The 15,732-nt window shown below is 43.7% G+C and overlaps 3 protein-coding genes across 3 annotated transcripts in view; 2 read left to right on the forward strand and 1 right to left on the reverse strand.

Moving 5' to 3' along the window:
- LOC127616210 (KN motif and ankyrin repeat domain-containing protein 4-like) overlaps nucleotides 1–15,732 on the forward strand; it is a 198,426-nt gene that overhangs the window by 84,538 nt on the left and 98,156 nt on the right. The window lies entirely within an intron of this gene.
- On the reverse strand, nucleotides 1,969–9,877 carry LOC127616221 (leucine-rich repeat-containing protein 52-like). Its single transcript, XM_052087689.1, has 2 exons — nucleotides 8,847–9,877; nucleotides 1,969–3,668 (listed from the first exon to the last, which is right to left on the reverse strand). Exons 1-2 carry the CDS (start codon nucleotides 9,487–9,489, stop codon nucleotides 3,343–3,345), a joined length of 969 nt encoding a protein of 322 aa, XP_051943649.1. The 5' UTR covers nucleotides 9,490–9,877; the 3' UTR covers nucleotides 1,969–3,342.
- mgst3a (microsomal glutathione S-transferase 3a) lies at nucleotides 12,677–14,682 on the forward strand. Its single transcript, XM_052087702.1, has 6 exons — nucleotides 12,677–12,826; nucleotides 13,469–13,593; nucleotides 13,723–13,796; nucleotides 14,011–14,068; nucleotides 14,165–14,237; nucleotides 14,335–14,682. The coding sequence occupies exons 2-6, from the start codon at nucleotides 13,477–13,479 to the stop codon at nucleotides 14,475–14,477; spliced, it is 465 nt and encodes a 154-aa protein (XP_051943662.1). The 5' UTR covers nucleotides 12,677–12,826; nucleotides 13,469–13,476; the 3' UTR covers nucleotides 14,478–14,682.

A 15,732-nucleotide genomic window follows, 5' to 3' on the forward strand; every position in this document is an offset into this window, starting at 1 on the left:
TCCTCATCCCCCATGTCTAAATTTGTAAATCATTCTGCTCCTCGATGAGACGGATTTGTGTAGCTGTAACCCTGTTGTGTGTATGTGTGCGCGTGTGTGTGTGTGTGTGAAGTCGATGAAATGGCCTATTATGGCGAGTTAGAGACGCTCATACTTGATGTCACATCTCCCATCAGCAAGCGACATGCCTTGAGTTCAATAAATCCACACTAGTGTGCAGAAGCATAAACAGCCACTGGCTGGGAAATTTCTACATTGGATAGCATTTGTCCACGTACGAAAGCGACCATGGCCAGACAGATCAGTTCGGACTGTATGTAGTGACCCCTAGGTTCGCATGCATGCATGGATGGATGGACTTGGTAATAGCCACATCAGTTTTTTTACAGTGCAGTAGATCATTATTTCATGAGAAAATACTTTGATATCAAGCGTTATACTGAATATATTGAATGCTGCTTAGTGTGTTTGTTCCAGGAAGTATCCATTCGTGAGCGCCGGTAAGTCTGACACCAGGGAGTTGAAACTGGAGAACCTGCCTGCAACTAAGTCACTGTGTATCTCAATGACCGCTCGCCTTTTCAAATAGCATTCAAATGGGGCCATAAAAGAAAATGCCGGTATCTAATAGTGCCGCTTAATCACCCGGAGGTACTGAAGGTCAAGACCAGGAAGGGTCATTAAACTAGTATGCTTCTCAGTATGGTTTAGGTTTAGACATATTGGTGTCACCTTGCAGCTGTTTGATTTTTTTTTTTTTTTTTACGGTCTCGTCACAGCTAGCACACTGACCATAAAGCTCTTTCTATAATTCAACAGGCCATCATTCTTATTATATTTTTATACAGTCTCCTCCATTGCCGGTTCCGGTTTCACAGTCCAATTTATTTCTTTTCTTTTGCGGTTGACATAACAATTTTGTTCTGCCTCCTCTTTATTTTGGGTGTAATTTGACCGTCGACTACTATATAGCAGCACACTTTGACGTTTGACAGAGTACATTTGAAAGAGTGAAAACAGGAAGTAGTATTTCAAGCTCAGACCGTTTTTTTGAATAAGCTTTTTACAAATTATTTGGATTTTTATTTTCTTTATTTTTTGGTGACGATCTTGTCTATTATGGTTTCTGTTGAACAATGTACGATGCTAACATATTATGTACATTTGGAGAAAAAAAAGTTTTCTGAAGATTAGTGAATGTAAAAATCATGCTTTTTATGCCCATAGAAAGCAACAGCATGATTATGGATTTATGTTGTGAGATATGTTTGTTAGTTTAAAAAAAACTGTCAACAACTGGAGGGATGGACTGTTTTTGCACACTGTACAATATTTTTGTACAATTAAGCTGTCCACTGTCGTAACCGCTGTCCCTGAAAGGGTTAAACACTTTTTAAAAAGTGTTGTGAATGCAATAAGAACACGCCTAGGGAGTATTTAAAAGGGGTATTTCTATCTTGTGTATTTCTCTTCATGCAGGCATGGTCTGGGTTTACTGTATACTTATTTAATATTTTATTTTTGTGTATCGAAAATATGTACAGTATTTTCTCAATTTTCACAGCGTGTCTTTGATGAACCAAAAGTTTACAAATGCATACAAAATAACCAATTAGCTTGGGCTCAACAACAGTGACAACAAACAATACAGAATCTGATATTTGAATTATCGTTTGCCAAACTAAGATTGCTTTTCAATTTGATTATTTATTTGATCATTTTGATTTGATTTAATGTGAATGAGAAACCGCTGCCAGAAAGTCAGCCGAGTGATGCTAGCCATGCCCTGCGATTGGCTGGCAACCGATTCAGGGTGCCCCCCGCCTACTGCCCGGAGACAGCTGGGATAGGCTCCGGCACCCCACGCGACCCTCGTGAGGATCAAGCGGTACGGAAAATGAATGAATGAATGAATGAATGATGCTAGCCACTATCAGGTTGGGAAAACGCACACCAACATTGGGTAAATGAGTTCACTCAGCAAATGCTTTTTAATAAATCAATGAACGTCACGGATCAGTTTTGCATAATAAAAGACAACAGCTTTGAGTTAGCGCTTGTTACAGCAAACTGTATTGTATTAGCAATTCATTTCATCAGTTGCTTCATCTTAAAGATGATGTGCCGCCTCTTTTAAGAGACGATTAACAGGTCAAGGATACATAGAGATGAAGTTTGCCTGTGGCTTATTACATAACAATGAATGTTTGGGTTTTTTTTAACCATCATACAAGTGACTTTTTATTTTTTTAAACCGTCACTGCAGTGATACCCTCAACACTTATGTACCCTTAACACTTGACTTTTACTACTTGAGAATTTATTTGTAACTTTAGTAACCTCGAAACTGTATGAATAGTTACACAAGTGTCGCGATATTTAGCCCTGTAGTGAAATTGACTTCTGCTGAACTTCTGTCAACATTTGCAATGTAGTACCCATCAAACACTCAAATGATGAGTAATTACATGTGAAAAAAAAATATTTCGGTTGTTTGCTAACCCACTCGCTAGATAGCTGGCGAGTTTGAGCAGATGAGCTTACTTATACCCCAAGATTGGGTTAATTCCTTTGACCCACCAGATTGGATTGAAGATCCTGTTCTAGGCTGTCTGATCACTATTTTTGAGAGTTTTCTTGTGTCCTAAAGTTGAAGTAATTTGAATGTGACATTCTTTGAAAACAGGATTCCAATTGCGCTCGAGCCAGACAGCCCACCCTCAAAAAGTGAGTAGGTGTGCGTAAGCAAGGGCATCTTGTGTATAAACGGTGACAAAACAACATGCGATAGAGTTGCTGGCAGAGGAAAGTGGCTTCTTCTCCTTAGAAAATGTTGCTAATAAATTTAGCTAGCCATATTAGCTAACCTGGTAACCCATTTCCTGGTTCCTGTACCGCATCAGAATGGGTAGGTTTTTTTTTTATCCAAATCTTGACCTTACATGCTGGGTCAAATCTTCAACCCAATACACTGGGTAGAAATAACCCAACATTGGCTTGGTTCTTTTTGGACCCAGCACTGGGTCAGCATTTTCACCCAATTTGGGTTACTTTTGACCCAGTAATTTTAAGAATGCAGCATACTCCCAACAACAGCGTTGTATCTGTCTATGAAAATCGGGCCCACCGTCTTCACAGTTATCCTGACTGACCTCTTGACCCAGTCAAACGAGACAAGAATAAGTCATGCTTTTCATACATGGTCCACCATAACCTCCATTATGTGCTTGGAGCCGGTTCCATCTCTCTTATGAGAGTTCAATGTAGAAGGACATCCCGGAAATCCTGGAAGCAAACGGGAGGCACTATGAGAATCCAAAGTGCCCAAGGTGAAGCGGACACCTAAACAGTGTGTTTTAACAAAATGTTCTCATGGTCACTCGTGGCCCGTGTGGGCCGCCCTGACTCCGTGGCCACTTCCTCTTCATCGTCCAGTTCCAGCTGCTCATCTTCCTTCTTTATGTAGCGCTCGTAAAGCACCATGATGACCCCCATGAACCAGGCCAACACGGTGCCGGCAGCGAAAATGACAAAGCCGATGATGACGAAGAAAAGATAGTCCCAGGAACCTAAAGTGTGGTGGCACAATGTCCGTAGTTCCAGGCCCACCTCGCCGAGACGACGGCCCTCCAGGTTGTCTGGGGAACCGCACACGGTCTGGCCCTCATCTGTGACACACACACAATAAATCGGCATCAGATGGCATAATTGCACTGGATTTCCATTAGACTATTGGACGTGAAGAAGTGGCAAACATGATAAATAAGGTCACCGAAATGCAGGGCCACAACCAAAAATGTCATGTACATCTGAAACATGTCAATAGCGCAAAGCATTTAAATGAAAAATAATGGATGGATGTCGTACTCACCAGGCATGGTGATTAGGTCATGTGTACAAATATCTGCAGACTACAGCTGTAACCATCACATCTTTCTAGAATCGATTATCCAATCGATTATTCTATTATTATGAGCGGAGCGCCGTCTGCCTATTGCAGCACACTGCATCAGTTTTTTTCTTTTTAGTTTGCAAAGACTTAAATGAACCAGAATGATATGTCCTCGGCGGCCCGGTAGTCTAGTGATTAGCACGTCGGGTTCACAGTGCAGAGGTACCGGGTTCGATTCAAGCTCCGGCCTCCCTGTGTGGAGTTTGCATGTTCTCCCCGGGTCTGCGTGGGTTTTCTCCGGGTGCTCCGGTTTCCTCCCACATTTCAAAAACATGCATGGCAGGCCGATTGGACGCTCTAAATTGTCCCTAGGTGTGAGTGTGGTCGTGGATGGTTGTTCGTCTCTGTGTGCCCTGCGATTGGCTGGCAACTCATTCATTGCCTTGACCAACCTATCAGAGGACAGAAACATGATTTTATTGAGGGTCACCAGCAAATTTTAAATTGGATTGGTGAAAGAAACGGCGGCCCGGTAGTCCAGTGGTTAGCACGTGGGCTTCACAGTGCAGAGGTACCGGGTTCGATTCCAGCTCCGGCCTCCCTGTGTGGAGTTTGCATGTTCTCCCCGGGCCTGCGTGGGTTTTCTCCGGGTGCTCCGGTTTCCTCCCACATTCCAAAAAATATGCATGGCAGGCTGATTGCACACTCTAAATTGTCCCTAGGTGTGAGTGTGAGCGTGGATGGTTGTTCGTCTATGTGTGCCCTGCGATTGGCTGGCAACCGATTCAGGGTGTCCCCCGCCTACTGCCCGGAGACGGCTGGGATGGGCTCCAGCACCCCCCGCGACCCTAGTGAGGATCAAGCGGTACGGAAGATGGATGAATGAATGGTGAAAGAAACAATCCCATCGTTTATTGTTCAAGCTACATTTTCTGATTCTGAAGGCCCTGGGTAGATTAAATGGACATGGCAACACAGAAGCTGAAATCTGATTGGACAAAAAGTCCAACGTCCACGTACAGTACTGGAAGCAGTGCAGCCAGGTGAAATGCAATGGACTGAAAATAATACACTATTGGGAATATATTAATCCAGTTTCATGGAAAAGATATTAGAATGTATCTTGCAAATGTGGATCGTGCTTCTCATTATGTTTTGGTCAGGAGAGAAGACCTCACTGACCCAAACATTCTGCCACTGCCAAAATGTGAGAAACGTCTCTCAGTAGGAAGCAGTACAGTCCATCCACTGAAACTGAACGTTTGATCCCACCCCTAGATTGGATCACATCATTTAGATCACGCAGATGGTCATTATGTTGCAGCTGGAGGGTCCACATTCATAACCAACTCTTTTGTCACTGGAAATGGGGGCGCCGGCAAAAGCAGTTTGGAACACACAAATCTCCTCCTCGGCTAATCAGCATAATCGGAAGTTTGCGTGAGTGTCGTAATGAAATTGCGATGAAAGCGATAGCAGCATGCGTGCAGCAAGATGGTGACTTTCAGCACCATTTGATTGTGGCTTATTCCAGAACAGCCGCAAAGATCTCAGAGGAAAGAAACATGACTTTGGCAGAAAATGCTTAGTTCTCTCTGTTCCTGTGAACCATAAATAGCATCCCAGATGCCTTCAAGTTTAACCCAAGAGCTTGATAAATAATTCAAAGGGTGACGTATTCTTTTGCATCGAACATATTCACTCAGCCCCATCGTTCATGTGCAGCGGCTACACGTGCTTAGCCATGGAACTAACGAAAAGACACAAACTTCAACGTAATGCTATCTTCACGCGGCATTAAATTACCAAGAAAAAAAAACCCACACGTTGAATTATTCAAACCTGTTTCTTCTTCACGGGCTTCTCTGTGCATGTGCACGAAACCAGTGAACAAAAGGGAAAAACTCGAAGCTAATAGTCAAATTCCTTGGCTTTCAATAAATGAAGGGATATATTTTTCCAAGGCCTACCAGTCAATTTTAAACACGTCTGTTTTGCTCGACGGCGCTTCAAAAGAGAAGCCTCCTTCGAGAAAATAATCCTTAACGCCGGGTTTTTCTCTTCAGTCCGCATGAAACGGGAGAAGCACACAATAATACTTATGAATGGATTCTTTTTTATTTTTTTTCCTCCACCGACTTAGTTTCTTGGAGGGAATTCCCAACGGGAGTGATCCAAAGACTATTCTGCGTTCTATGACCCTCGATCTGCCAAAACAACCCTGAAGATAAACAAGCTCACATTTTACTGGAGTCGTTCACTGTAAAAGCGAACAAACGTCGAATTGGACTAGAGGAAGCATTGTTTACTTCTTTCAAAATTGCAGCTTAACCCACAATAATACCCCAGCTGTCTAAGAGCACACCAAATCCAATGCTCCAAAGGCCCTACACTTCACAAACTAAAAACAACAAAGATGAATTATCGGGAAAAAAATAATTGAAGGCATTCCGTCAGCACAAAGCCTTTTTTGTCAACCATGTCTGTCCTTGCACAGTTTTCCTATGTCTGTACACGTGTCTTGCAGGGAGGTGGGGGGAATAAACCTTTCTGGCCCCCATAACATCACTCCTTCTTACAAAAAAAAAAAATCAAGCAAATCGTATTAAAGAGGCATCGTCAGACAGACGTGTCCTTCCCTTGCTGGCGGCTGTTGTGACGAGAGACTCGACTCCAAATTAAGTTAGACAAAAGGCAGTGAGCTGCACGGAAATAGGGCAGCTCTTTCAGGACTCGTTTTGGACTTGGCCTAAGCTGCGGGTATTGAGCGTTTGTAGATGTTTATGCGTGTACGGGAGAGAGAGAGAGAGAGAGAAGCACGGGACATTTTTTTTTTTAAGCGTGAGCGCGGCGGCTGCATGATGGTGCTAGAATTATGACTGGCTTCTTTACTCACTATAAATAGCAGCTGCCCTTTTACGCAGTCAACACATGCACAGTAGTTCCAAATCAAACGAAGAGCGAAATAATCGAGATGATAAGGAATCAAATTCAAATCAACATCACGATTGAAATGCAATTGTCAAATTGCAAAGGCTGTCATTTATGAGTGTGGGCGCGCGCTCTGCTTCATTTAGCTCGGTCAGTAGTGTTAACGTTTAACGATATATTCACACCGTCACTGAATGGGAACTGATCCCGCGCTGCACGCTCACAAGTCAGGCGAGTTTAACGCGACACCATCAGTGATGCAAGTGGAATTGATATCTATAAAATTCATTTTTTATAGTGTTCCCTCGTCACGGGTTGATTATGGCGTCTTCACTCTGTCGCGTCTTTTTTTTTTTCTTATTTCTAACCAGTCTAAAAATGTCACATTTTGAGGGCGAATTTGTTTTACAAAAACGAAGACCACTAATATATGTACACTCACAATGCACTGCTTCACTCACACCCCTAGGAAACTCAGAACGCTGATCAAATGTGCCGTTTGGCTATTCAGAGTGCCCCCCCACCCCCCAATTCCAAAAAATGGAGTATGAGGGTCCAGTGTGTCAGGCAATATGAGCAAAGTCAATTTGAAGCACGTGTGGCTGATTATCGGCTGTGTTCAGAAACGAATCTGAGCAGAGCACGATCTGCCTCCCTTGCAACACACGACATAAGTTTTTCTTTTTACTTTAAAATGGCTTACCATCATCAGAATCCTACATCACAGTGAAGCCAAAGGTACATCCCGGTGGGATAGTGTAACTCTTTGGTGCAGTAAATGCTTGTTGTGGAAGTGGGAGTTGCGGAAAAAATCCCGTATTAAATCGTAATTGTTGAACGCCCCCCCCCCCGACACACACAATTATTATAATATTTTTTTTTAATTGTTCAGCACTACAAAACAAGACCCATTTGACGGTCATACTGATAGTCAAGTGTCATCATGTGTCGTAAAAGCTAATGACATTCAGCCTGAATCAGCTGAACCGAACTGGCATTGATTACGAGATGGAACATTGATTCTCGGTAACACAGATTGCAAATACGACTTAATGAGCACAGTTGCAAGGACCACGTGACCTTTCTGCCCCTGCACCTGCTTTTATCCGGGGCTCGTATTGGATGCAATGTCAACATGCTCCAGTTCTATCGCTTGCATATCTTTGCAGAGAATTTGCAGAGCTCAGCGAGCTGTACGGAGTGGACTTGTTTGTGTTGGATAAACATACACACTTGTACATGCCAATAATATCTCCCTCCATTTAAAATGTTCAGATCCGATACGCGCCATGTCAAATGTTGTAGCTGCATGTACAAATGTATGACTGATCTGTGGTGATTGTTCCAGTGAGAGAAGTCAAACTTTGCCTACATTACAGACCAGCGACGCTAAAATGATTCACCCTCACGTCAAATTGTATTGGGTCACCACAACTGTCAAAGATGTTGTGACGCCTTCGGCTATTTAACTGAGGGTAAAACGTACGCACATATTTTTAACTACAGTTTAAATCTGCCCGGTCTCATCAATAATTGTTCAATGAGACATTAGCAACAAATCATGCTGTGAAATGGAGCTTGTATCATATATGACATATTTCTGCTGCCGTGAAGTGAAGGCTTCTGCTACAACGCTAACTTGAACGGAATAAGCCATACAAAGAGGGTGGATGGATGGAAAATTAATGAAATGACATTTGACATTTTAACTCATTCAGTACCAGCCAATTCTGGACCAAATCTGAAAAGACGTTTAAAAACGTCTTTGGGAATGAATGAGTTAAGAGGTGTAAATATGTATGCATCGTTTGTTGTACCGTGAGCCGATATGTACTTTAAACAGGTTTGAAGTAGGTAAAGCCTGCGGATGTATTGCTTGTAACGAAAGGGGGCATAGCACAAGTATTTCAGGGGTTTAAATCTCCAAACTTTGAATGACGTAAATGCATTTGTGGCGGACAAATCAGCAGATATGTTTTCACAACCTGATAAAATGATGGCATTAAAGAAAACAAAGTGGAACCTTGGAACTTGAAGCCCTCCAAGTGGACCCACAGACAGAGTTCCTCGCTGCCGCACTCGCAGCTCCACGGGTTGCCACTGAGGCCCACCGAGCGCAGGGCAGGTAGTGAAATCAAGGAGCTGATGTTAAGCACCGTTAAGTTGTTCCGGCTCACGTCGAGCACCTGAAGGGCCAGGTTTTCTGCAAAGGCGTCCTGGTGGATCTCCCACAGAAACGGGTTGTCCGTCATCCTCAGCATGACCAAACTTTCCAGCGGGACGAAAGTCCTGTCCTCGATCCGGGCGAGGCTGTTGAAGGAGAGGTCAAGGTACGCCAACTTCCTGAGATTCCCAAATGTGGACTGGGAGATCTCAATCAAGGAATTGTTGCTGCAGTCCAAGTAGACGAGATCTGAGAGGTAGTTGAGCGTGAGCGGCGGCAATTCCGCGATCAAGTTGTTGGAGATGATGAGCTGCCGGGTGGCCAGCGGCAGGTCCGCGGGGAAGTCGCTCAAATGCTGCCCGGCGCATTGAACCACCAGCTGCTCGTCGCACACGCACCGGTCCGGGCAGCCCGACGACAGCAGCGGGGAGGTAATCGCCTCCGTGCAAAGCAGGAGCGCAACGATGATCACCAGCGCGCTGGGCTGCGGGGCAAGACGCATGACACCGCCGAGGGCTTCATCCAGCCCACTCGGAGCGATCCGCGCACGCTCACATTCTTCATGGACCTTCGGCGGACGATCGTTAATAGCGCGAGGATTGTTTCCACAGAGGTCAGCGGAGACGGTTGCCCTTGGCGCCTCTCTTGCGCGTAATGTTTCAGCTCATCATGTCAGCTGGTCCTGATCCCGATCCAGCGTGGATCCGATGAGATCACACTGGTTGGCATACCTCGTGGGTATATGACGGTGCAGGGTTTCCTTCACGCTCCCACTGAGCTGGCGACGTGCGCTTGTGCTACCCCGCCGCTCGTGGTGTGCGCGGTCAATCGTCGCGTTTGGCTGTGGCATTCTCTCGCCTTCCCAAAGCCAACTCCGCCGAGGGGTGGGGGTGGGGGTGTGGGGGGGGGGGTGTCTCCACGCTGAGGGGGTTGAAGCACCGGGCAGCGGCTGCGACTGCAAAACCAAAATATTCCGTGTAATCCAATGCATTCGCGTGTGTTTGCTTGCATGACCTATTTGCTCCAGCAACTCGCGCTGGCTTCTCCACGTGCCTCCCGAGCGCGCATGTGTGCGCCAGATGCTCACGTTGATTGATCATGATTCACGCACGATCGTTGTGCATAATGTGTTTGTGTGCTGCAGGTGTGTGACCAAGTGTGCGGCAGCATCACATCACATATCTCAAAAACAAGAAGGTCTGTTTGGAGCCACAATTGCTGGTGAAATTAAAAAAAAAAAAAAAAAAAGAGGCTGTCATCGCTTTGTGCAGTGATTCCCAATCACTGTGATGCATAAAAATGTCCAATTTAATTTAATTGGTATTGAAAGTATCTATTTACTATTATGTATCTATATACAGAGGTGGATCATTTAACCCTTTCAAGGACAGCGGTCACAGTGGACAGTTTATCATGTTATCGGGTTACAGCAGGGGTCGGCAACCCAAAATGTTGAAAGAGCCATATACTGCAGGACAAAAAAAAAACAAATATGTCTGGAGCCGCAAAAAAAGAAAAGCCTTCTAGAAAACTTACAATGAAGGTAACTGTACATTCTGTATGTATGTAGGAGACTGGACTGTCTCAGAATTGGTTATGTTATTCATTCCTTTGCTGTGATAGAATTTATTTACTGATTTCTTCGCTCGATTTTTTTTGTTTTGGTGCATTATTTTCGCTTTTCTTAGTGTCATTGAAGTGATCATTAAGTTCCGTTTTTCGGAGGCTGTCTTTGAACACCTCTCGAGTAGAACGAGAAGAGAGAAGGCGCGGAGTCGAACGCAGACGTGTCTGTGTTTGTCCAGACTTTTAAAAGCATAAAGTGTACGTTTTTAAAAAACAACACCACAGCTCTCCTTTTTTTCAGAGCTGCAACATTTATCTATATCTATTTGAGCTATATTAGCCTACTATCAAAATCTTTTTCCATTTTCAAACATTTTTTTATCAAGCTCCAGGGAGCCACTAGATGTCACTAAAGAGCAGCATGCGGCTCTGGAGCCGCGTGTTGCCGACCCCCGGGTTACAGGGTACGTGAAAGGGTTAAATGATAAAGGAGACCACCGTTTTTCACCAGCTCTAGAGGGAGACCAGGGACGGCGTTACACCGGGGCAAGGGGCCATTGGTAATCTGTGTAGCCCTAGTTAAGTCTCTCCAGCATTTCATCTGATATTCCAAAATATACAGATAAATTATTTTATCAGCCATCTATGTATGGTTCAGGCCCCCCTTGAAGCGAAAAAAAAAACAAACAACCTAGAGCCATCACTCAGGCAGATCAAATATCAACAAGAATAAGAGCGAAAAGCTCCCCATCCAATTTTGTTTATTTTTTTTTAATTATCAAAATAAATAAGGTCGTGGGCTGCAATTTCCAATCACTGATTTACAGCAACCGTAACATCGAAATGAAAGCCATAACTCTTAAATGGTCTTCAACTAGATGGGAGAATGTGTGGAATAGAATCTTATCGAGACAGAATCTTATTTAGAATACTTGACAAGATTTTTATTGGTTTATTCATTGATCGTTGGTAGGCTTGCGAACAATACTATTCTCTGTGTTGTGTCAAATTTTATTTCACAAGGACTACAAGCCCACTGTGGTGAAGTTATGACCTATGGTGATGTTCACATCTTTCCATCCAAAGAGAGAAATATTCCAGGGAGGTGAAAATACACACACACACAAAGACACACACTTTGAATTAAACTCATAGAATACAAAGCAACTCCCAGAGAGACATCTCTGTCCATAACAGAGCACCCCTGGGGTACTGAAAATAGAAAATGCTAAATATTGACAACAAAATAATCTTTCCTGACATTTAGCTTCCGGCTGCACCTTGCACCAATCCAGAGTGAGCATATGCGGCTTGCGAGCAGATGATGGGAGATGTAATGGGACAGGGTGGTCTCATATGTTCTCCTTCACCCAGTCTGAATCTATTCTTGGTTCTATGTGTAGGTGTTGAAGCGCTGAATCAGAGTCAGCACGGTGGAGGAGGGGGGGAGGCTATGGTGGGGGCAAAGGGGCGACAGATATGTTGCTGAAAGACCCCCTTTGCACTTTGTACGATGAGCGTGCTTTACTGACGCATGCTCTGGCAGAAGTGAAGGAGGACAGACCGGGAAGTGAACGAGGACAGACCAGGTTGGTTTTATGGGCACATGACACCCACCGTTCTGCCGTCAACGCAGATGTTTGGCGTCGACTGTTGGGTGATGTTATGACGACATCTAGTGATGAATGCTAGCTAGCAGCATCATGGAACACTTGCTGCAGAGTCAACACAGGTATGTAGAACTTGGGATACATTATTTTACGCAACCCGTGCGTTACAGAGTTGGGAGCTCTCGATTCCAACTCTCCGTGGAATTTGAACACATCGTCACGTTCTTTCCACGCTGTAAAAATGAGGTGTTTGGTTAAGGTGAAAGCTCGAAGGAAAAATGACCAACAGGTGTTTCTGTCTTATGCTTTCTTTGCTTTCTTTTCTTTGTCTTGTAATATGTACTCCACAAGCTGAATATAAATTTAGTGCACTTAAAATATCCGTCTGTATAGCTATACTGTATACAGTCTTTTGTTTTTGTTTTTTTTCTAGCCAAAACATACTTTTTCACAGTGGACCTTCCAGTGCGAGGTCCTAAGAATCATCCCAGCCTTTTCTTATTCTAAATAGTTACATTATTTATATTACGTTTACGCAAGTTTGCAGCCACGCCCATAGTTGGCGCGTGTTACGTAAATTCCAACGCGGAAGTCCGACCGAGTTTGTTGTCATTGTTCAATCGACTGTAACCGGTGCACGTTTTGTCCTGCTTCGTCTGTAAGGTTAATGCATTTTTTTCTGTTTTTCTGTGATTTGTGATAGGAGAAAAGTACAAGTATACAAGTTTGCATTGTCTGTTGTGTAGACGGTGTCATGACGCTGTCCTCGTTTGACCTTTTTTAAGGGCGTGATTGTGCACGCGTGTTCCTTTTGGGGGAAATGCGGAGGCGATCATTTCAATTTCACACATCACAAATCATTTAATCCAGTGCAAGGAGACGAATTAGCCCAAATCATTGTATGTCGCGTTCACAAATCCTTCCATGGGTTTACGGGCGTATTGGTGTACTTCGTGTTTTTCGTATGTTTTCAATACTTGCCTCCTGCCATTGTTTTCTCACAAATATTTTCAGAATTTGTGACTTTCCTGCTGCTTTAGTGTTGATTAGCGATCAACTACCTACACAAATTTAGAGTTACAGGCTATGTCCGCCGTAAACCGTGGAGGACTCCCTGTGCCCTCTAAGACTTGGGATTTGTATTGATGAGTCATTTTAGTGAACATTGCATCATGCATAAAAAAACACGTGTATGTCCTTCACAATCACAAAATTCACCTAGCTAATTTATAATAACGTTTTATAATGTACAGTGTGATACCCATTTGCACTTGACTGTATCAAACTGCCCCCCTGCCCTCACAGGTGTCAAGATGGTTGTTCTGTCCAAGGAGTACGGCTACGTAGTGTTGACTGGTGTTGCCAGTATGATCATGGTGGGACACTTGGCATTTCAAGTAGGCAAAGCTCGCAAGAAGTACAACGTGCCGGTGAGCTGAGAGGTTGACGTCTTACAGAAAAACGTTTGATCTGTAGACTAGCTGCAGCATGCCATGGAAAATTCCTGCTCATTCTGACCACAACGCAAACACAATATGTGTGTATGTCTCATTTAACAGTACCCTAAGATGTACAGTGATGACAGCGAAGAGGGCACCATTTTCAACTGTGTGCAGCGTGCACACCAAAACACGTGAGTAAGGAACATGCATTGGACAAAAATGACGAGATATGCTTTTCCGCCTTGCAGGAAGTGAACATATGGGGATGCATTTATATTTTATAAATAGCATCAAATCAGATCAAATTCAAATGTGACATTAAGACTAAAAGATGCACCCCTTTTGCCTCAGAAATTAAGATTGTTCGATTGTCCTCTTCTCTGTCTTCGTCAAATCCTCAACCAGTCTGGAGCTCTACCCCGCCTTCCTTTTCTGTCTCGCTGTTGGTGGCTTGCATTGTCCTGTAAGTTGACCTACATCACTTCACAAGTAACAAACTTTGCTCCAAATGCATATCAAACATTTCAGACAAAACGTAAATGTGTGCGTTTGCTTTCAGCGTCTCAGCAGTGGACTCGGTGCTGTGTGGATCATCAGCCGGGAGGTTTACGCGCAGGGCTATTCAACAGGAGGTGAGATGGTGTTGAACAATTTGTGGTGTATTTATTTATTCAATTCAGTGCCATGCAAGTAATTTGTTAAACAAAAACTTTAAAAAATCTCAATCAGATCCTAGAAAAAGAATGCGCGGAGCTTTTGGGAATGTGGCTCTCCTTGGGATGATCCTGACTACCGCCAGCTTTGGACACCACTTGCTGGGCTGGGCGCGACCCCATTTGGGGTCTTGGAGCGAGATGAAAAAATGCTGTTGAAAGACCTGCAGGATGGGAGTAGCCATACAAACACATCAGCAACTTCACCTTTGCCATATTTTTTGACAGGCACTGCAAGAAATACTCATAAATACTGATGTCACAATAAGTGACCTGACTGGTTCTCCTTGTTAGGGGTGGCCTAACATGGCACTCCCAAACCATAATTGTGTTTTTTTCTAAATAAATGCAGCACTTGGCTTCATTCATTCATTGCCATGACTGGGTTTTTTGTCGATTGCAAGTGCCTTGTTGTTTTGACATTAATGTATTAGATTTGTGTTGGGGCGGGGCAGTTTTTATTGGTCTAGGTCCGCATTGCATATCCCAGCAGGTGAGTTTATTACTCCAAAGCAACAGGTCACAGACAAGAGAACCGCTCCCTCTTATGACAGAAGACAATAACAATATTATTTTAAACAGCACACTTGTGATGACTCATCAAGGGTGCCGTGGGTCATTAGAAAGCCACCTTCATTTACTTGAGCTAGCACATTTCAGCCACAAGGCAACTCAATGTGTTTCACACAACACTCGGAAGCATTCACAGGAGTCAGTGTTAAGCCTTGAGAACTGCCATGCATTCTGATATTTTTGTCGTGGTCCAAACCTGACCTGCAGCTTTTTGAATTCTGTATCATGTTTTACCGAATTTCTTTGGAAATTATTAATTCTTTTTGTCTATTCCAGCGTCGTCTAGTGACAGGCAGAATGATCTCAATACCAGAGGGTACAATAAACCCGTGTGTCCACTTCAGTCATGATCAGCCACACGTCGCGGCGAGTAAATCAATCACATTTGCGAGCAAATCAAAACAATTATTTCAGGAATTGTGTTTATTGATCTGCAGCCGAGAGAGTTGTCAAATGTAAATGGAGGCCGTGGCTAAATAAATGTCGGGAAACAGATTTTTTAAATAGTGTACTTTTCTCGTGATCAAACCAACAGAGGGCAGCACAGTAACGTAGTTGTGTTGCATGAAGTTTTTATTTAACACTTGGTAGTACGTTCGAATGTATATTTTTAAATGATTTGCAAATACGGTCTGACTTTCCAGTCCAAAATGTTTACTCAACGTTAACACAAATTTGGCCGTTCCACGCGTTAGTCCGTAGCTGAGTGAGACTGCCAGCACGAACTGACTCGCCACAACGGACGATGACTTCGACCTTTTGCAAGGGCTGGCTCGCTAAGGAAAACCAAGATGAATTCAAAAAGCAACGTGGACTGTTGTCCCGTTGATCGAAACTTGTT

This window comes from Hippocampus zosterae, chromosome 15, assembly GCF_025434085.1.
Source record: "Hippocampus zosterae strain Florida chromosome 15, ASM2543408v3, whole genome shotgun sequence".
Taxonomy (NCBI): Eukaryota; Metazoa; Chordata; class Actinopteri; order Syngnathiformes; family Syngnathidae; genus Hippocampus; species Hippocampus zosterae.

Bases quoted from the DNA above. Each gene is read 5' to 3' on its own strand.
- mgst3a (XM_052087702.1), top strand. From the start codon at position 13,477: ATGGTTGTTCTGTCCAAGGAGTACGGCTACGTAGTGTTGACTGGTGTT. The intron at 13,594-13,722 runs GTGAGCTGAGAG...CTCATTTAACAG, and splicing joins GCAAGAAGTACAACGTGCCG to TACCCTAAGATGTACAGTGA. The intron at 14,069-14,164 runs GTAAGTTGACCT...GTTTGCTTTCAG, and splicing joins TTGGTGGCTTGCATTGTCCT to CGTCTCAGCAGTGGACTCGG.
- LOC127616221 (XM_052087689.1), bottom strand. From the start codon at position 9,489: ATGCGTCTTGCCCCGCAGCCCAGCGCGCTGGTGATCATCGTTGCGCTC. The intron at 3,669-8,846 runs GTTCCACTTTGT...TGTGTGTCACAG, and splicing joins GGAGGGCTTCAAGTTCCAAG to ATGAGGGCCAGACCGTGTGC.